We start from the raw sequence: 23,669 nt of genomic DNA on the forward strand, positions 1-23,669 counted from the left end.
TGTTAATGTTTCGTATATTTTGACTATGTTCCATCCATTTTTACGACAATTTCTTTCTTGAATGTAGAACTTATATATTTTGTTCTATATTGAAGCTGAATTTCAGCCATCTCCCTCTTTTGGTTTTCGAGATAAGTGGAGGAATTATTTGTTTTTCATTGATTTTCCATTGATATTAATGTTAATGTTTCGTATATTTTGACTATGTTCCATCCATTTTTATGACAATTTCTTTCTTGAATGTAGAATTTATATAGTTTGTTCTATATTGAAGCTGAATTTCAGCCATCTCCCTCTTTTGGTTTTCGAGATAAGTGGAGGAATTATTTGTTTTTCATTGATTTTCCATTGATATTAATGTTAATGTTTCGTGTATTTTGACTATGTTCCATCCATTTTAGGACAATTTGCTTTTGGAATATAAAATCTAGACAGTCTCTTCGTCTCTTCTACATTTGAGCTGAATTTCAGCCATCTCCTCCAAAAGTTTGTTCACATCATTGAAACCGGATATGTCCTTACCTTAATTGCTCTTTTACTTTAACAAATGAAAAACAAAACTTGCAAGATTTAGGAAACCATATTCTCTTCGGTGTGAAACTGAGGGCAAAGCTATTAAAAACAGATTAAAAGAGGAGTAGTTTTCTAGTTTGTGTCTTTCCCTAAATTTCCATCAAAGAGAAGAGCAATTTTGATTCTCCAAAGTCTTGGACACATTTCTCCATTCATAAAAAATGGAAGAAAAAAATGAATCATGGAGTAATACAAAGTAGTACTTTTCTTGTTGAAATATATCTTAGAATTAGTTTTACCAATGTACAAATATGAAAGAAATAATATATTAATAACTTTTTACTATTGTATCATATTGAAATAATATTTTTTTTTTTAAATATACGGAAATAATTTTAATAAAATGACAAAAATATAATTTAATTTTGGACTTTAATTTCTTCTGAATGAATCTGTAGTTTATTAATGAAAGTTTGGTTTCAATGTTATTATATTTGTTACGTTTAAACCACGACATTTACTTGTACATCAATTAAAATAAGAGGCTAAAACTTACTTCTGGTAATGTTTGTACAAAGTCATGGACGTTTGCCATTTTTGCAGCCTGTATTACTTCATCAATCGGAACAGTCCTTTCATTATTGCCGTAAGCAATGTTCTCACGAATAGTTCTATTAAACAAAACTGGCTCTTGTGACACGATACCAAGGTGAGACCTAAGACTTGGGACACTTATTGTCTTTAAGTCGTGTGAATCCAAAGTCTGGAAAATAATAAAATAAAACAAATATTGTTAAGGAGGGCTCGATTTGGAGTGGGATGATGATTGGGATATCTCCTATTTTGGACTTTTTTTTCAATAACTGATCATCTTAAGAAGTTTTTTTTTTTTTTTTTAAATAGTAAATTGTTCTTTGAATTTTTCATAATCCACACACCTTCTAGGTATTTCACAAAAGTGAAATAGCATTCATTTATCTTTCTACTTACAGATTTCTGTAATTCCTGAATTTTTATAGTTCCAAGCTTTCGACTCTCTCCTGGAGTCTTGGTCACGGAGATTAAAAACAGAAAGAAAAGGAATAGAAGCATCAAGAAATAAAAATGGAACTGAGTTACCAAGGGAAGAGCTATGTTGTACGGAAACACGTTGTCAAGTACGCCAGTGATTTCCAGAAGATGATGCAAACTAAACCAGTTGAGAATGCTCCAAGAGCATTGCCAGAACGAACTTAAAAAGAATGGAGAGATGGAGCAGGAAGGATAACTGTGATTGTTCCTAAAGACAATAGGTAATATAAACCAGTTGAGAATGCTCTAAGAGCATTGCCAGAACGAACTTAAAAAGAATGGAGAGATGGAGCAGGAAGGATAACTGTGATTGTTCCTAAAGACAATAGGTAATATAAACCAGTTGAGAATGCTCTAAGAGCATTGCCAGAACGAACTTAAAAAGAATGGAGAGATGGAGCAGGAAGGATAACCGTGATTGTTCCTACATATAAAAGTAGATCTTTTTATCTGCATTTTGTTCTGTTTCTCGCAAAACTTCGCAAAATATCATCTCTTTATAACTTACAGTTCCCGAACTACTTAAATGTGCCGAAATTCGAACTTTTTTGTCCAATATCTGGGGAACGGTGCTCAGTTTGCCAATAGCCAGTTGATTAGTGGCCATCGGTTACTATTTGGTACCAAAATATTCACCAGCCTCTTAGGTATTAATCAACACCAACATGATCTCTCTGTGACTTACAGTTTCCAAGATATGGCTCCTTAAATATGTGGAAATCGGCCATTTTTTGGCCAATATCTCGGGAACGGTAAGAGCGACGTGAAAAATTTAAATCATTTTCTCAGATAGTTTTTGATGCTCTATCGAATGAAGGGTTCAAAATTGGAAAATAAACGCAAATAACAGAGAGACGGACAGACAGACCACAGACAGAGAATTCAGTAACGAACTTTTTAAGTTTGTTGAAAATGGCGGAGTAAATTTGTGCATCTTTCTTGTTCCTTATTGAAAGGTTGCCAACTCATTTGTTTTGTTATTATCATTACCATGCCAATGTTGTAAAGATTTTGTAAGTACCGCCTTCCATTCGTCACTCAACTATTTCTTATCCATATTTAATATTGTTTCTTTTAATGAATAAATACATTTTCAAAGAACAGTCTCACTACTTCATTCTTAACTCCAAATAAAATTTTTGAATCTTCTATCCTGTTGCGTTTCTTTTAAATGTTTTGATAGTCGAAAGTCGATAGAAGAGTCGAAAGCTTGGAACTATAAAAAATCAGGAGTTACAGAAATCTGTAGGTAGAATGATAGAATTCCTAAGCGTGTTTTTGCAATGTTACGCACGGGCGTCTCTGGCGGAAGGGACGAGGGGGACACGTCCCCCCAATATTTTGAAGTACAAAATATTCAATATTTTATTCTAATTTATTTATTTACTAACGATAGAATAACATATACATAAATAATAATATTTTTATTTGGAATATAATATTCAGGCTGTGAAACGATCATAACAGAGTTCTTGATATACCTCAGAGGATCCGTGAAGGTAAGCAGAAGGGTAAAAATGGAATCGAAGATAGTAAACAGGTTGGATTAGGAAGTACCATTTAAATCAATTTATTTGATGTCTCCCTCAAATTTTACATGCCAGAGACTCCAGTGAATGTTAGCATTCAGTTAGTATGAAAAATGTTACGAATAACGTGTGTACTTAACCCTGAGCCTAGCAAACTTGCTTCAAAGCTATACTATTTCTTTCCTTTGGGTATATTTGAAAATAGTTTCATACGTACATGGAAAGAAATCCTGATTTTCAGTTCTTACAATACGAGACAACTTATGCATTTATTCTTATTTATCAAATCACACATACAATAAATTCCAAACAACTACCTACTACTACTACTACTACTACTACTACTACTACTACTACTACTACTACTACTACTACTACTACTACTACTACTACTACTACTACTACTACTAATAATAATAATAATAATAATAATAATAATAATAATAATAGGAAAATGTAATAAAGTGTAGAATTCCTCTAATATAATTAATTGCATATAAATTTCCGGAAAACAAATGAAAAGAAAAAGATTGTAATTTCTCATAGATCTTACTTACTATTTTCCCTGCTTGTGGGTCGTAGAAACGTTCTATCAACTGAATACATGTTGATTTTCCACTTCCACTAGGACCTACTAACGCCACAGACTGTCCTGGTTTACTAACTGAGAAACTTATTTTCTTCAGAGCTGTTGCTTCTGCTCTCAGAGGATAAACAAAACTCACATCACAAAACTCAATACGTCCTTCCACTTTTTCCTATAAAGAAAAATAAAATGAACTTAAAACCCCTGCGCTATAAGTAACGAAGCCTGACTTAGAGCGCATACATTGAATTTGGTAATTTGTAAGCAGCCTTGCTTGCCTTACTTATGGGTGCGAGCGGTCCCGGGTTTGATTCAGGTGGAAGCATCGGCCGAAAATGTGGTTTTTCAGGCCAGCTATTCTGAGTGAAATTTTCCTCTTTCACACCAGGCAAATGCCGGGATGGTACCTAACATATAGGTCCCAGGCCGCTTCCTTTCTTTCCCGATTCTTTCTTCCTTCCCCTTTTCAGATAGTATGATCGCCGAGGGACGTCATCCTTCATACTATAACGCCGTCGTTATATACACTTTGAACAACCCTCGTATACGCAACAGGATTTCATAGAATCAGTGCGCACCGAGGCAAAATTCTTGGAATTACGATGCTGCAAAGTTTCTTGCTCACAAGTTTTTCTATGTGTGTGTGTGTGCGTGGTTGCTCGCCCACTTTTCTTTTCTTATGGCCTAATATGGAAGAAAAAATCGGCTCAGCTTAGTTCTTCCTCTACTTACGCAAGCTGAATTGCGAGGCTAAAAGGCAGTGCCGGACTATATGTTATAATTTGCACATTTGGTGGTAAATAATGTTTATTTATATTGCCAATTATTTAAATGTGATTAATACAATCTAAATAGTGCAATTTCTAATCAATCTATTCTTATTAGTGAAGCAATTCTTTAAAAACTTAACGTTTTGTGGGAATTATTTTTTATTTTAATAGTGTATTCTTACGCCTTCATTACGTGAGGGAACACTGACGCTCAGTCAAGCCGGGCACTCACACTTGGGAACTAAAAGGCATCACCGGTCCTTTCTTACTATTCTGACTCAATAACTTATGTGGAGCCTTTTAATGTTTTATACGAAAATATAAAAGTTAGCAGTGTGTTCTGAAGTAAAAAAAGTACATTCTTAAAATGTAAAACTGTGATATATCTTCAAAATGAATATCAGTATATTTTAATCACTCCATAACCAAAATGTAATTATGTGGTTACCGGACAAATAAGAAGAATGGTGGATGAACTCCTTTTTTCTCAATTCTATCGAAGGCAATGGAATAAAGGAAAAACACCTAAGGACCTTTCTTAAGGAATTACTAATCAATGACATCGCATACCCCCAATTGTGATAAGAACGAATATGTTTCTTACTTCGAATAATGACCACGTATTTCGGTGAATGAACTGTCGGAATCGTTGGTGTTCCTACGTTGTACTCAGTACCGCTAACGTGCGCGTTCGTCCGCAAATAGTAATCTTGGGCCTATATCTCGTTTACTAAGAATATATTGTTGTTTGTGTTAAACGTATGTGCTTGTGATTACCCAAAAGCTAAAATATATGCTTTGTAAATATTTATCGTGAAAGTTAATTTCTGTGTCAAGTGATATCATGCTAATAGTATAAGTGTGCGTATATCATGGTGATATTTTCTTCAACAGGATAGGCTAAGGAATGTTGTATTTTGCATGCATGTATTAATATTTTTATCTTTTGTCATACTGATGCTCTAGTTATTGTGGCATAGGTCAAGGGTACATTTATTCCTCTATTCAAGCATTAGGTGTTTAATCTTACATCCTATGACTCATCTGAACTTCCTGAGGTTATAAGAGACGTTTAAAGATACGAACACAACATATATGAGACCGTCAGTAAGGAAAATTTACTCGTGTTTTCCACAACATGATGGACTCGTCAGTGACGGTGGGTACACGGAACCAAACCCTGGCCAACCCCCTTTCACGAACCTTATAGCACCAGAAGCTAAGTACCGTCATAATACGTGACAGGCTAACATGACCATTGATGTCGAAAACCCAGAAATCTCATTTCTAATCCTAATCCTAAGCCTTACTTATCGCTTCTCAGACCGGATTTCCTTATACATTTTTTTCTTTTCATCTTCTGTTTAAAGGCCATAGGAGAACTACATGAGATGACGAAATGGGTATAAGACAAATTGTTCACTGGACGTCGCTAATCTCCTACACACATATCGATGGACACACTCTGCCACTCAATCACTATGGAGCATCGATTGTGAAGACACATCGAGTACAATCAAAATACACGTCAAGTGTGAACTGTGTGGTGGAGGATGAATTCGACTCGAGCAATTCGTCTTCTTCAGGCGAAATGGGATAATGCAGCTGCAGTTCAATCTCGCACGAGTAAGGGTTACGGCGGGAACTTTATAAATGATAGCTGTGTGCACGAGTGGTGCAGAGAATATAACGAGTTACAGCGGGAACTTTATAAGTGATGGCTGTGTGCACGAATGCTGCAGAGATTGTAAAGGAATATAGCCGAAACTTTATAGTGATGGCTGTAAGCATCAGTGCTGCAGAGAGTATAAAGAAGGACCCACTGACGAAAATGACGAGAGAAGCCGAGTAGAAATCTGACAGCAGACGACCTTGATGAACAAGTGAATCGTGGTTTATGAAGGGGGTAAATTGTGATTTCGAAACTGTATGACCTTGGAATTTCAACAAACTCAGCAACCACCTGTAGAAATCGAATTACATCACGTAGTAAACACTTGGAGGATGCTTCAACTGCACTCGATATGTTTTCATACTATACTCACGCATTTCGTCATCTTACATAGTTCTTCTCTGGTGTCCTAACGGACGTCGAAAATTAAAATAGCCCTCGTACATTAATTCAAACAGCTTGTCAATTACCTCATAATACTGGGTTAACATAAAAAGTTCTGTGTCTTGACCACGAATTGCAAATAAAGCCACATACCAAAAAGTAACAGAAATCAGTGGTAGATGTGCATTCCTAGTGCGTGGGGTTTGTGATTTTGACTGGGTGTCTCAGAGCACTAATCTCACAGCCTATGATGGGTATTTCAAAGTGTTTTGTTACAATTATTGTTAGAAAAAATATTATTTTATTGCAAATTATCTTACTAATAACATATAGAAGTAAACGATTAATTATGACAATTACAATACTTAATTGAGTAACAACTCCATGCTTTAAGCCATGATGACACAAATAAATATCATTTTATATCAATCACTGTCGGGTTTCATTAAGAACATTCTTGCAGAGCACCGGTATAGCACTATTGATTAATTGACACACGCAGTTAAGTGCCTTTACCGAAAGGTTACACGACAATGCTGAGACGAATATCACACAAAACCTTACGACGTATTGTTTCGTAGACATTTAGATATACTGAGTTAGTATAACGTGGATGTTGTTCCGATGTTTGTTTCTCGTGGGAGGCTCTTTGTATTGTCATATTCATATTCATATTCATATTTATTTGCCTGTTCATAACTTACAAATGAGGACAATTCTCAATTAAGCATTACAGTTGTCAGATATGATTTACATTCTCTATATATCATCAGTAAGGTAAGTTTCCACAGAGTAATAGCTTTTTTCTAACAATAATTCTAACAGAGTATTTCTGAATATCCGTTTTTCGTTAATGTCCTTATACTTTGTTGGTAATTTGTTATATAATTTTATACAATTCATATACACAGTTTTGCTAAAATTTGCATAATTCTATTGGATAATATACATATTACAATTCTGCCTAGTATTGTATGAATGAATCGTATTAGCTAAAGTAAATAAATCCTTGTGCTCGATTACATACATAATTGTGCGATATATATATATATAAACTAGGTAATGTCAATAATTTATAATTTTTAAAAATATTTTTACATGAGGATCGTTCAGGCACACTAAACATTATTCTAATATTTTTTTTCTGTATTCGGAATGTACTAGCACTTATTCTCGAATTCCCCCAAAATATAACACCATAGTTTATTATTGAAAAAACTTTGCTATAGTATAAGGACATGACAGCTTCCTTGCACAAACTACCTTGCAACCTACGGAATGCAAAGCAGAGTGAACTGAGTTTAGTATTAATGTATTCAACATGAGTATTCCATGTTAAATCTTCATTAACATATACTCCTAGAAATTTAATAGATGGTGTTTGACATAATTCTACAGTGTCTACAGTTATTGGTACAAGTTCATTTCTTTGGCCCTGGAATCGAAATTTGACAATGTTAGTTTTTCCTAAATTCATAGTTAATTTATTTATGTTTAACCAACTAATAATTTTTGTTAGCGTCTTTGTAGTGAGCCTTTCTGCTTCATTTACTGAGTCTCCACTGACAAGAACATTTATGTCATCAGCATACAATGTTGACTTCACACAGCGTAGACTGTTAACCAAATCATTAATATATACAACAAACAAAAGAGGTCCCAATACTGATCCTTGTGGCACTCCTTTTGTTACTTTCATTAAAGATGATTTAAACATTTTACAGATGCCAACAGTTTGACTACGTTCAGATAAATACAACTTTATCCAATTGTTTGCCACACCTCTGATGCCATAAGAATACAATTTTTCTAGCAAAATACCATGGTCTATAGAATCAAACGCCTTAGATAAATCAACAAAAATACCATGCTTTCCTTTATTTATATCCATTGCTACATCAGAGATGAAATTAAAGATTGCAGTGTTGGTTGACTTCTGGCTTTGAAACCCGTGTTGACTTGTGGATATTATATTATTTAAAAGGAAAAAATTATTTAGTCGCGCTTTCATTGCTAACTCAAATATTTTAGAAAAGCACGACAAAACTGAAATAGGACGATAATTATTTAACTCCAATTTACTTCCCTTTTTATACACAGGTGTAACTCTAGCTAACTTAAGCCGCGTAGGAAAAATTCCTGTCAAAACTGAATGATTTATTATATGACAGAGTTGATGTGCAATAAGAAGAGAACTTTCCTTTACAATCATGGATGGCACTTCATCCAACCTGGAGAGCTGGAGCTTTTTAAGCTTTTTATTATTTGTAAGATTTCCTCTGGTGTAGCTGGTTTCAGGAAAAGCGACTTAGTTATTCCGCTCTGTAGCTTAGAGTTATTTTCTTGATGAGCTATTTTGATTGGGTTAAATGTTTCTAAAGTTAAGAAATATTTATTAAAATGATTTGCAATCTTATCTGGGTTACATACTACTTGAGAGTTTATTTTTATTGCATCAATTCCTGTTGTTTTTACCTTATTCATCTTACCATTAATTAACTTCCACATAGCTTTACTTTTGTTTCTCGCTGCTAAGATGTAATTTGTACTGTGTAAAAGTTTTGCTGTTCGTATGACTCTTTTGTATGTCTTTCTATAGTATTTTACATATTCAATAAATTGAGGTGTTACATCTTTACACGTTTTTAGTTTTTTTGATAACGCAAGTAGTTTGAGTTTAGAAGTCCTAATTCCTATAGTGACCCATGGTTTCCCCAACCTAACCTTACTGTAGTTCTTTCTGGGAAACGCAATATTGAAGTGAAAGAGAAATGTATCTAGAAAAAAGTTAAATTTACCATCCGTATCACCAATTTCATATATTTTGTGCCAGGTTTCTTGTGCTAGCAAGTGTAGAAAGTAATTAATATTAGTTTTTGAGAAACATCTTTTTGTTATAATTTTTGATTGAGTAGGTACGAATATTTGAGATGTATGTATTTGCCCTATTATTGCATCATGGTCAGAAAAGCCTGGCTTAAAGATATTCAAACAGGTAACTGACTCTGTGTATTGTTTACTTATTATTATTTGATCTAACGCAGTTTTCCCTCTGGTTGATTCTCTGATAAGAGGCTGTAACCCAAACATATCCAATATATTTTGACATTTTGTTTTTTCTCTTGATTGAACCAGCCAGTCAATGTTAGTATCACCACAAATTATTACCGTACTATATTTCTTACACAGAGACTCAAGAGCAGTTTCAAGATTTCTAAAGAATACATTAATATTTCCTGCTGATGACCTATAGATGCAAATTATACACATGTTTTCAATTGAAATAGCAACTATTTCAAAATGCAATTCAACAACGAATTGACTTACATTTATTTCCTTAAAACGTAAATGGTCACCTACAAATATACATACCCCACCATGTTGCCTACTAGCGCGTGAATAGTTTGTAGCTAACTGATAGTTATTTAAGTGTACCATATTCATCTGATTAGCAGATAACCAATGTTCACTAAAGCAAATGACATGCATACCTTTAAGATCCTCTTCAACTAATACATAAAAAAAAATCAAGTTTACTAGCTAAACCTTGCACGTTCTGGTAATATACATTTATTACATTGTAGTCACTGTTACCTCTATTGGCTAAGTGCTTGGAATTTTTATTGGGACTTGCATTAAAAAACTATTATCATACCTTGTAGAAACCTTTCTTATTCTATTTGATTTTCGCTGAGTTGTACTAGATGGATCGTTTTGTTCTACACCATTTGTGGATACTTGCTGCGATCTGTTAATATCCAGTCCAGGTTCTTTCGTACCGTGATTTGTATTATGTGGACCTTGTATTAACGATATTCGATCAATTTCTTCACTTTCTGTAGCCAAAAGTACTCCTGGCTCCTTATCATGGCTTGCGTGTGAGTTTCCTGTCAATTTTAACACTTCACTCTCATCCCGATTCGCTCCGTTGTAAGTCGAACTGTGTCTCCTTTGTTCAGACGAAATTTGATCACCTTCACAATCGTTTCCATTTCCGTCTATCACCAGTGCTGATGTACTTCCACAATTGATAGGTATTAACATACTATAAGCTGTGCACTGTGCTTTAAACTTATTTTACATAATGATATTATACAGTGCGTTGCGTAAAAACAATTTCCCTAGACGATTTAAATGGAGGCAGTGATTAGTATGATAGTTTCGGGGCACACAACTTACATCAAGAAGTTTGACATTTTTGAAACTTTTACACAACACGTCAATTTTTTTATTTGTGTCTTTTATTTCATTGTTTACACACGATGAGTCATTTAAATCATGGCGATACGGCAAGTTTACTACCACTACATTTGTGCCTGAAAGTTTCTGTAGAGCCAATTCTAGTATGTTTAGTGCATTTTCAGCTTCATTACAAGCAACGTCATTTGCACCGCCTATTATTACAACTGTGTCATGTTCATTATAATTTTGATTATGGATGTAAGGAAACACAACGTCTTTTATCTTAGCACCTGGTTTTACCGACCCAGAAACATCCATGTCACTTTTAATCCAATGTTCTCGGGATTGTTGCCAGAGTGAATGTTGCTGTGCTGAGCTTTCGTTACCATACAGCGGCAACATCTTCAGAGCTATGTGTTGGAGTGTGCTGGTCGTACAATTTATATTGTGGTCTTTAGGAATTACTGTGTTTCTATTGGTTGTTTTTGTTGGCCAATGGCGTGCTCTGATTTTGCTGGTGGAAACTGCTCTCTGATTGGCTGTTGGTTCTCTTCGTACTGAGAAGCTGGAACCAGATGTCAGGTAGATGATAACCTTCGTCTCTGTTGATGGATGGCTTGTATGAAAGGATGAATAGATATTCATGTATTTTCCTGTCCCAGAACTGTTTGCTTTTCTTTAGTACTTCAATTTGGTCCCACATGGCTATATGATTGTATTGTATGCAGTGTTCGGCTATTGCAGATTTTCCAGGTTGTTTAAGTCTGGTGTGTCGCTGGTGTTCTTTCATTCTGTCTTCAATGTTCCTTCCCGTTTCACCTATGTAAGTGGCGTTACATTCACAGGTGATCCTATAGATGCCTGGTGTCTTTAATCCCAATGGGTCTTTTGCAGTTGGTAGTAAACTCCTGATCTTCGGTGGAGGGCAGTGTACAGTCTTGATGTTGAATTTCTTCAATAGTCTTGCTAGTTGGTTGGAGGTTTTTCTCATATATGGAATAACTGCAATATTTTTCTTGTCTGCCGTGTTGTCCTCTTTTGTGGTGCAATTTCTGCTACTGTATTTTCTCATGGCTGTGTTGATCTGTTTCGACGGATATCCGTTGAATTTGAATACCGTTTCCAGGTGAGACAGTTCTGTGCTTATATTATCTGGATCTGCTATTTGGTGTGCTCTGTGTATTAGAGTATTTAACACCCCCATCTTCTGTGCAGGATGATGAAAACTGGTCGCATCGAGGTAGAGATCGATTCGATTAGATTCCAACGATTTGATTTGTTGCTACCCACTTGAAAAGCACTCCGAGATGGTGTGATTACATAACTATTTCCTTCTGGTTCGTCTTCTAGAACTGCGAATCTATTTTGCGTTGGTATTTCTCGTACAACACAATGTAGTCTGGATTTATTCATGCATTTGTTGTGAAAGTTAATATCCTTGTGTATAAGCGGGGGGACATTCTCTGATTCTTCTTGGTGCTTCATATATGTTTGTTGTTTGCTGTCACTGGAAGGACTTGGATTTTAATGGGAAAAAGACTATAACAAACTTGCTGGTTCTTCGATTGCAAGCTTGCTTCATTCTTGCAAGTAGTACCTAATATAAGTCTAGCCTCAAAATTCTTTTAAATTGACACACTTGTCAAGCATGACTTAAAACTTACACCTGACAAAGCCATACACGGACAGAATCTATAAGGCTAAGTCTAACACGCAAGCATTCTTACGTAGCCTTCATTCGTACATTTGGTCTAAGCATACACAGGTTTATGCGTCAAAGCTATCTGGATTCCAAGCATGACTTAAAATTTACACTTGCCAAAGGCATACACAAAAAGAATCCCTAAGGCTAAGACGCAAACATTCTCACGCAGTCTTCATTCTTACACCTGGTCTAACCATAAACAGGTTTATACGTCAACGTTATCTGGACTCCAGGCATGACTTAAAACTTACACCTGACAAAGCCATACACGGACAGAATCTGTAAGGCTGAGTCTAACACGCAAGCATTCTTACGTAGCCTTCATTCGTACATTTGGTCTAAGCATACACAGGTTTATGCGTCAAAGCTATCTGCACTCCAAGCATGACTTAAAATTTACACTTGCCAAAGGCATACACAAAAAGAATCCCTAAGGCTAAGACGCAAACATTCTCACGCAGTCTTCATTCTTACACCTGGTCTAACCATAAACAGGTTTATACGTCAACGTTATCTGGACTCCAGGCATGACTTAAAACTTACACCTGACAAAGCCATACACGGACAGAATCTGTAAGGCTGAGTCTAACACGCAAGCATTCTTACGTAGCCTTCATTCGTACATTTGGTCTAAGCATACACAGGTTTATGCGTCAAAGCTATCTGCACTCCAAGCATGACTTAAAATTTACACTTGCCAAAGGCATACACAAAAAGAATCCCTAAGGCTAAGACGCAAACATTCTCACGCAGTCTTCATTCTTACACCTAGCCTAATCATAAACAGGTTTATACGTCAAAGTTATCTGGACTCCAGGCATGATCTAAAATTTACACTTGGCAAAGCCATACATACAGATGATTTCTAAGGTTAAGTTTATCAAACAAAATTAAGGGCAAACTTAGTGTAGACGTACTTGCTTACTGGGAAATAGTGTAACATACTTCGGCCCACCCCCTCTGACGGAGAAAACCTCCATTTTGCTTAGGGAAAAGAAGTGAACGACCTCAGCTGTGTTGCCAATTTGCCATTCAGTCATTTGGTCTTGGTGAGTGAAGATCGTAGGCTACTTAGAATGGCTAACAAGACAGAGCATAGCGAAGTCCGTGAAATAATTCATTATGGCAACGCTTCCGCATCTAACAATTGAAAGATTTCGGCCGCAGCAACTTGTTCCTCCTCTTTCGAGGAAGGTACGACAAAACACACATTGACAGCAGCGCCAGAAGGGCACAGTTGAAATAGAAAGACTCTAGTTTAAAGAATACTTGACACGATTATCAATCTTACACCTCCAAAGGACCTCATGATATTACTTTGATAATTTTAGGCATAAAGTGTGGGGGTGGGGTGCAAACGAGTGGCATGTGAAAATAATCTAAAAAGAATGATATTAGTGTCAAATCCGTTGTTTTCGGAGTCGCTGAGATGAATAGTGTCACTAACAATGTCGTTTAAGTGCAAGTTCAGCCCTCATCGGCAAGGGATTCAGGGTTTCGATGGGAAAGAAGTTATTACGGATTTTTGTTATAACATTTTCATCGGTATGCATATTCTGAGGGAAGAGGAGTTCAAACACTTTTTCATAAACTCATTCTACCCGTGTGAAGAAGAAGGTGTGTCAGCTAGCAAATTCATAAACTTTAGTTTTTATTTGAAATTCAGCTCCATCAATCTTAGCTTATGGACTTTTCAATTTGTTTACACTCAAAAGTAAATAAGTATGCTTGGAATTGACAAGAGTTAATTTGATGATAAATAAATAAAGATTAATATAATATTAGTATATACTCACCAGTTTTAGTCCTACATCTGGAGAACAATCCATTTCTGGTTTACGATCATATAACTGAAAGAGCCTTTGTGCACTGTTAACTGCCTTCTTGTAGTCTGGAGCAAACGCCAATGCAAAACCAACCATAGTCATTCCAAATATAAACGCTTCACAGGATCTGAAAAATAATCATAAATGGCGACACATTTCTTTAGCAGACTAGCGAAATTTATATCATCAATTTCAGGGAATTAATGACAGTGCTGGCAAGGCGTGCTATGAGGACTTATTGTAACTCAGAGTCTTTTTTAAATTAATTTTCGTATAGTTTATTTGTTTCTTGTAATAACCACCTTTATAAATTAGAGTTGCTACTTAAAGTTTCTGTTTTTCTGATGATAAAAAGAGCTGAATAATATCACTAATGAAAACTGCTTTCTTCGACCCTCTGAGGTTTTATTTCCGTTTATTATTTTTAAAGGAAGCAATTGGTTATGTTAGAAACAAAACTTAAAGGAGCATAGCATGATAATACAGAGCTTTAAGATTAGTCTTTAACTGTTTACTTCAAAACAATTGTGCAAAAATACTAGATAACCATTCTATCGAATTAGGTGCTTCAGATTAATATAAGAAGTTTAAGTGCAAGGATACTTATATCTAGCTCCTTTTAAATAGAAAAATGAAATGAAATCTTTGAGTTTTATGTCCCACGGTTATGCCGGTTAGGCTAAAGGAGACGGTGAAGGTGAGAAATGAATGAAATGGTGGAATGAAGAAAATGGGAGGAAACGGGAGAACCCCGAGAAAACCCACGAGCACGGTGTTTGTTGAAGCATAATGAAAAAAAAAGTCAAACGAGATTGTGATTATCAGAGTTGGAAACATTGAACATTGCTACGAATAGTTAATGTGCTGCCATCTATAAACTTACTTTTGATAAATTGACCTATCGAACCTTGTAGTTTCGCAAGGTAATAAGAACAGTCAACATGTTATAATTTTGAGAGTGAAATTGTTTCGAAATTGTGTCGGGAAGATGAGAAGTTAAAAGTGTATAGTGTATTGTGGTTTGTATAAGGAAACGGGAGCATTGTGAGTGTGTGGTTAATATTCCCTGATTCAAAATTTATAACCTTTTTTTTTTTTATTTGCCATTTTCGATCAGACGACAAGGTGAGTATTGGTCACCCACTTAGGAATGGCCCCGACTCCTATTAGATCATCTGTGCATGTACTTATTAATATTTGTTTGGTAATTGATTTCTACTTTCGATTTTGAGACTAAATGAAAACTTCAAATTTAAATCAAATTATTATAAATTAAATGAGTTGTGGAAGAATAGCTAATTTTCGCCTTCCGACATTAAACCGTGATTGCGAGGCAATTTCACCCAGGAATCGGTTTGTTAGTTGTTATTATATTTATATGTTTTTCTTTAAATTATTTGTTATAATAAATTATGTCTCAATTGAAACTGATTCCTTCTAATTTAAAAACAGTTTAATAACCCTTTCTCCAAGTCTTGTTTTCCGTAACCACTCGGAAAATGCAGTGTACCTGTCGTTTCTTTGACTTGATTGCTGCATAGTAATTTAGTTACCTTGCGAAACTACCGGAAATATTAAGACTTTGGTTAGACAGAAAGGGATGTATATTATTTTGGAATTGAACCTGAGTACGAAAATTACGAATGAAAGACCAGTCATTAATTGAAAGTGTAATAATAAGTGAAAATAGAGTGAAGGTATTTAGGCGTAATATTAGAAATTATAGCTTTAGGATTTAAACCTGAAAAAAAAAAACATGTCACATAACCTTCTTGAGTGTTTTTCAACGGGTGAGAATGGCCAGGAGAATTCTCTCCTAGTTGACCTTGGCGAGGGGGAAAGGGCGAATGCTTGCGGACACGGGCGAGTAAACGATGACGATTCCTCGCTTGATTTCGCAGGTGTTGTTCTTCCTCCACATCGCGTGTTAAAGCCAGCTGTTAGACCAGCTATAAGATGTAATTTTAATAAGCTTTTGAGTGATAACATGTATAAAGCTATAGAAAAGCAGGTTAGTCAGTTACCTGAAATAGATGGAAGTAATGGCTTTGAAGTATGTAAATTTCTATTAAAATTTGACTTGTTACAAGCCCAACTCGAAAATTGTGTAGAAGCTTTGTTAGTAGCCTCTCTGAGTAAATGTACAGGCCCAGCATTCGAGGAAATGCAAAGGTTATTAAATATCACCACTGACTGGGAAAGAATTATAACAGCATTTTTAGAAAGATTTGTTACTCCGCTAGTTAAAATGGAATTCTTGAAAATAACGTTGTATAGAATAATGCAAGTAGAGGAATCCCTGGTAGATTTTATTAAGGAAGAATTGAGTGTATTATTCATTTTTGATATGAAAATGTCGGAGGATGAATTAACTAAAACTATTGCTAACCTTGTACCACCTGAAATAAGGGATTTAATGATAATTACTCAAGTTCCCCATACTGAAAAGGAATTAGTTGCATTTGCAGAAAGTTACGAAATGAATCGGCGTTACCGGTTGGATTATAAATTTATTACACAAAAACAAACTCAGAATGTAAAGCCCCTTGGTTATGTTAACGAGAAAAATAGGCAGAGGAATAATTTTAGTAAATGTAATTTATGTGGTCTTAATAATCATTTTTGGAAAATGTGTCCTTATAATAAAAGGAATATTCGTGGAGAAAAAACATACTATGTTAGTGAGGAACAACCTCCCTCCTTATTACAAATGCCTGTTTCGATTTGTCGAGAACTTTATCCCTGTATTATTGACTCTGGAAGTAGTCTGTCCTTAGTTGAAGAACAAGTGTTGGCCAGGATTGAACGTAGGTGCCGTCCAAAAACTAGAGTAGTGAACTTTACCCTCTCTGTCATGAATTCTGAACCTATTAAAATCTCTAAACAAGTGGAACTAATATACTTTATAAATGGTGTTAAGTTTGTAAACTGGTTTTCGGTGGTTCAACATCCATCTTTAAAACTGCTAGTGGGACTTGATTTCCTACAAAAATATAATGTTAATATAAACATTGGAAATCGTGAGTTGAACTTTACGGAACTTAATTTAACCGTAAAATTAACTAAATGGAAACAAACTAGTGAATCCAGTGATCTGTGCCCACAAATTTCTCGTTTTAGGTCTGGTCCTGAGAACTCTGTGTCGCCGCACGACCTTGACGCAGGGGGAGCGGGGAAACCCAGACCTAGTCAGCGAACGATTCAGCCGTCAACCACTTGTCAACTTCGATCAGCTGATTTCAGGAACAGCGGCCAGTCAGCCCAGCAGTGTTTCCATACACAACGCAGAAGAGCCAAGCGGAATTTTTGTAGGGAGGAGTCCAAGGTTTGGCAACCGAAACCAGGGACCAGCCAGCGATCTTCCACTGTACTTCAGGATCATGATGCAAGGGGAGGTGAACAGTATCAAGACATTCCAGCTGGAGTACCAATTTCCAATCCTACCATCCATGATATTTATCCGGAGGAAGAAAATACAGGTACAGTAAATCTTCATGAAAATATTTTTTCTGACGATTTAATACCATATGTTGAGAACGTGTTAGACAATTATAAGGACGTTATAAATGAAGAATTAGGAACAGTTAAAGATTTTGTTTATGAAATTAAAATGAATGACTTAAGTCCGAGTATAGCTCAACCATATCCCATGCCACGTCACAAGTTGCGTGAATTAGATGAATACTTGGATGAATTAATTAAGAAAAAGGTAATTGAGGAAGTTTCCAGTTCTACCTATATTTCTCCGTGTTTTCTCGTGAATAATCGCGATGGAACCAAGCGGCTAGTGGTAAATTATTTTAATATTAATTCAAAAGTGCTTGTAACTGGATTTCCAGCTCCTAATGCTGAAGCTACTATTGCCAATATAGGTAAACATAAGATTTACAGCGTCCTGGATGCCAAGGGGGCATTTCACCAATTGCTGTTAGATGAAAATTCTAGGCAATATACTACTTTTGCTACTCCAACTAGGTTGTTAAGATATTTGAAAATGCCGATGGGTTTCATAAACTCACCATTTATTCTTTCTAGTATCATGAATAAAATCTTTAGGGATCTCTTAGGAGATTATTTAGATATATTTTGTGACGATAGTATTATTCACACTGATACTATTGAAAAGCATAAAGAAATATTAGAGCTAGTTTTACAGAGATTACGAAAATGGGGTATCACTATTTCTAAAAGAAAAACTAAACTATGTAAAAATAAAATAAAATTTTTAGGTTATATATTTTCAGGTGGATATATGATGATCGATGATGACCGAGTTCAGGTAATTAAAAATCTACCACGTCCTAAGAATCGTAGAGCGTTGAGTAAGATGATTGGTTTCTTGTCATATTATTTAAAATTTGTGAAAGATTATGGTGAACTGATGGGTCCTTTACATGCCTTAAAATCAAATAAAATACCATTTCGTTGGGGAAAAGAAGAAGATGAGATACTAGATCAAATAAAAGAGGCCATTATAAATCATATTGTATTGAAAGTCCCGGACTTCTCTAGTCCTTTTGTAATCCACATAGATAGTAGTAGTAGGGCCTATAGCGCGATCTTAAGTCAATATGATGATGAAGGACGTCTTCGTCCTGTATATTTCTTTTCGAAGATGATTCCATCTAGTGATTGGTCTAAAAGTATTTTCGATCTTGAAATGAAGAGTTTAGTCTATGCTTTAGATAAATTTGATATTTACTTGCAAAAGAAATTCACTATTTATACTGACAATGCTAGTTTATCTTGGATATTAAGAAATCATAAAAGGCAAAAGAAGTATGGTTCTTTAATAGAGAAAATAAGCAAGTACTCTTTCGATATAATTCACCTGCGCTCTTTCAAAAACCATCTTGCAGATTACATCAGTCGTATGTATAATTATGTAGACTTTACTCCACCCAACACTGATATTGAAGAGATTAATACTATTAATGAACAGAAGGTCCATCTTTCTTTTGTAAATTTCTGGAGTCACTCCATCTTTAATAAACCACTGGCTGAACATCAAAGAGAAGATCCTCAGTTGAAAGAGATAATTTTAGCTTTAGAGAGAAAGGAAAATAAGGATCCTTACATATTAAAAGAAGGTGTACTATTAAAAAGAACCAATGGTAGAAAATATGGTGGTTTACGTGCAGTAATTCCCCATTCTTTGCGCTATTCTGTTATAAAGTATTGGCACGAAGAATTAGTGGGGGGATGTCACGGTGGGATCCAGAAAACTATCTCTAAGGTAGCATCTAGGTTTACATGGGATAAAATGTATGCTGAAATTAGTGATTTCGTGAGACGATGTAAAATTTGTCAAGAGAGCCAAGAACTTAATCGGAAGCCGTATGGTACCTATTATTCTAAGGAGCCTCGATACCCAAATAATGTCCTACACTTAGATTGTATGGGAGCTTTGCCTACTAGTAATGGATTTAAATACATTATGGTTTTGACAGATAGTTATAGTCGATTTGTAATAATAGAACCTTTAAGATCTCTGAATTCTAAATTAATCTGTTCTAAATTAACTAAGATCTTTCTAACTTACGGGTATCCATTTTCTATTTTGCATGATAATGCGTCATACTTCAGTAGTGAGTACTTCAAACAGTATTTGTTTAGCCTAGGAATTAAAAACATCTGTACTTCACCTTATTCTATGTCCTCGAACAGAACAGAGCGTATGAATAAAACGATTAAAGGGATACTCAGATCTTATATTAATAAGAATCATACGAAATGGGCTAACTATCTTTATCAAATCCAATATACTTTGAATATAACTGAAAATTGTGAAACTCAGAAAAGTCCAAGTGAGTTGTATCTTGGGCGTAAAATGTTCAATCCATTAGATGTTAACTGGATTTTAGATTTGGGTATAATAGAGAAATCACAAAATAAAGAAGAGATTAATGATATTATAGTTGATAACATCGAAAAAGCTTGGAAAAGGAGACAACAAGCTTATAATAAAAAGCATGTACCTAGTAATTTGCCTGTGGGAGAACTAGTGCTTGTAAAGAAAATGTTAAAATCATCCTTGGATAAGAAATATTATGCCAAGTTTGATACTAAATATTCCGGTCCATTCAAAATTTTGAATTATGTAACACCCAATACTGTGTGGGTTGAGTTAATTAGTAATCCTGATGTAAAATTAAAACGTCATGTTCAATTTATAAAGAAGTACTTACCTCCAAGAAATGTAAACAGTGTTGCACATATTAATAATAATAATGACTAAACTAAGAGAGAAAAAAATAAAAAGTTCATTTCCAAGATAATGTAAATTATATATATATTTGTGTGTAGTTTAGGTAATGTTTCTGTAAGAAATATACTGTTGTGTATTTTTACAATTCTGCAGGTACAGAATTATGTGGATCCACTATGTTTGTGTTTGCGTCTGAGACATCTGATTACCTTGAATCTACTGCTTGGTCGAGAAAAGGCGATATTGTCAACCCGAAGGCGAGATATGTTTTCCACTCTTGTCATCTCATGGGTGCTTCCAGTCAATCTGTGGTGGATAAGGAGGAAGATCTCATCTTGTTGTGAACATCTACTTCTGGGACTTAAGATAGGACGTCCGGACATTGGTAATCGTTTAATATCTGGAAGTTGTTGGATTATTCTTGGTGAGTCGAACTATCCTTATTTCTGCATGCAGTGATTTGACTTCAACAGTGAATTATATTTTTTTTTCATTTCGCTAACCATTGTAAAGAAGCAAAACTTCCCAGAGGGGAGGAACTTAATATGAAGCATAATGAAAAAAAAAAAGTCAAACGAGATTGTGATTATCAGAGTTGGAAACATTGAACATTGCTACGAATAGTTAATGTGCTGCCATCTATAAACTTACTTTTGATAAATTGACCTATCGAACCTTGTAGTTTCGCAAGGTAATAAGAACAGTCAACATGTTATAATTTTGAGAGTGAAATTGTTTCGAAATTGTGTCGGGAAGATGAGAAGTTAAAAGTGTATAGTGTATTGTGGTTTGTATAAGGAAACGGGAGCATTGTGAGTGTGTGGTTAATATTCCCTGATTCAAAATTTATAACCCTTTTTTTTTTATTTGCCATTTTCGATCAGACGACAAGGTGAGTATTGGTCACCCACTTAGGAATGGCCCCGACTCCTATTAGATCATCTGTGCATGTACTTATTAATATTTGTTTGGTAATTGATTTCTATTTTCGATTTTGAGACTAAATGAAAACTTCAAATTTAAATCAAATTATTATAAATTAAATGAGTTGTGGAAGAATAGCTAATTTTCGCCTTCCGACATTAAACCGTGATTGCGAGGCAATTTCACCCAGGAATCGGTTTGTTAGTTGTTATTATATTTATATGTTTTTCTTTAAATTATTTGTTATAATAAATTATGTCTCAATTGAAACTGATTCCTTCTAATTTAAAAACAGTTTAATAACCCTTTCTCCAAGTCTTGTTTTCCGTAACCACTCGGAAAATGCAGTGTACCTGTCGTTTCTTTGACTTGATTGCTGCATTGTCCACCACGAAGTCCACACGGCGAGAGCTGGGATCGAACCAGGGAATCCAAGCACCGGAGTTGAACGCTCTACCACTGAGCCACCGCGCCCCCTCCTTTTAAATAGAAGATATCAATAAGAACAAGAATAGATGAAGAAAGGATTCGGTAAATCATAAAACAATTTGATTTGATTCAATTTGATTTATTATTCTGCGCACCATATCACATATACGGGTTCAGGAATTGAATGGGTACAAAATAAACTTTTAAGATATCTCTTTTACAAAAAGTATAAAAGATTATCGTATAAAGAGAGAATATCTTATAAAACTCTATTAACGAAATTTCATTATGATAGCTTGCGTGATAGGATGGAATTAATTGATTATATGTTCTTGTACAAAATAGTTAATGGTTCGGTTGATAGCCAGGAACTCTTACATTCATTAGGTTTTAATATTAGGAAGCATACTCTACGCGTACATTTACCTTTCCATTGTTCTAAGTCTAACACTCTTGTACATTAAAACTCACCAATAATAAGGATAACTAAAAAGCTAGTGAGAAACTGTTGTGATGTCTATTTTGCGACGAGTATGGAAAATTACATAACTATACTAAAATAATACATTAAAAAACAAAACAGTACCTTGCACTTTATTCATGTATTCATGTATTATACACTTATAACGAAACGATATATTTATTTTTCTATTGTGTGATGTCTTGAATGTACATACGATTTTGTTTTGTTTTTCTGTTTATGTTTGTTCCTTTTTTCTTTCTGTTTTTCTTTTTGTTTTGTAATGTCTGTTTTTATTAGTTTTACTGCGTAGTATTACAAGAATAATGTAAAATTTACCTGTAATACCTATTGTAAAGGGAGCAATAGCTTTGTAATAGGTAATAATAATAAATAAATAAATATACATTAGTAAAAAATGGTATAAAGTTCGTTAATTTACGAAGCTACGAGGAACTATAGTGAATTAATTTAATTTATGGAAATAGGAGCAGAATAACGATGACCTATGAAGCTCCTAAAGATGTAAATATTGTTATTTTCTTGTCACATAATGAAAAATATATTAAAGAAGCATTACTTACTGGTAAACAGCTTCATAGCTAAGTCCTTCATGCTTTACGAGATAGGCCCCGTACACCATACACGCAGAAAACGCTAATACGGGTAATGCGTCTGTAATTCCTAACACAAAACCTCTATAATATGAGTTTCGGATTGCTTTCCAATGGGGATACTCCAAAGAATCTATGTACTTCCTCAGAAGTATTTTCTCCATGTTTAGGCTGGCTACGGTCGAGATATTTCTAATGGCTTCAACGGCAATCTGGAAACAAATAAGATAAAAAGAAATTTGGAGATTGAAGAAATATACTCAAATGTTTAGTAACTTTCAACGAATAATTCATTACCAAACAGAATCTTCTTTAAGGAGTATTTACGAGACTCCATGGACAGTGAGAACCGTATTTCTAGCCTTTTAAGAGATACTAGCTGAACCTGCGCTCTCTACACAGCGCATCATTCACATATGAGTATAAATCTCTTTGTCATTCCTCACAACATCTGTACAAGTTCATTTACAGACACAAGTGAAGCACGTCTCGATAAAAATCGGCAAGGGGTATCATAAAGGGTAGATTTTTTCAATCATTTTTTTCAATATCTTGCACAGTTTGCAAGATTTGGGCCTACTTTCGGTTGGAATTTCTAATTCATGTATGATCAGTGGTTTCTTTTTTCATGCATGCTGAATGTAATAAGAAAATACCTTACACATATAATTAATTATAATGTCAATGATATATGGTGTTCGTTGGGCAAAACACTCCAAACAATGTAGATTCATCTTACACTGGAGAAATGGTTATCCTTTGTTTTTCATCAATACTTCCAGTGTACTCCTAGAAA

General features: G+C 34.8%; 1 protein-coding gene across 1 annotated transcript in view; it reads right to left on the minus strand.

The window, feature by feature from the left end:
- Nucleotides 1-23,669, minus strand: part of LOC145672059 (ATP-dependent translocase ABCB1-like) — a 112,848-nt gene that overhangs the window by 7,922 nt on the left and 81,257 nt on the right. The window contains exons 16-19 of the mRNA XM_081741291.1: nt 22,844-23,085; nt 14,209-14,365; nt 3,671-3,871; nt 1,070-1,276 (exon numbers count right to left, since the gene is read on the minus strand). Coding sequence (XP_081597417.1) covers nt 1,070-1,276; nt 3,671-3,871; nt 14,209-14,365; nt 22,844-23,085 — 807 coding nt within the window. The remainder of the gene's footprint in view (nt 1-1,069; nt 1,277-3,670; nt 3,872-14,208; nt 14,366-22,843; nt 23,086-23,669) is intronic.

Source organism: Thermobia domestica, chromosome 15 (assembly GCF_964235325.1).
Source record: "Thermobia domestica chromosome 15, izTheDome1.hap1.1, whole genome shotgun sequence".
Classification (NCBI taxonomy): Eukaryota; Metazoa; Arthropoda; class Insecta; order Zygentoma; family Lepismatidae; genus Thermobia; species Thermobia domestica.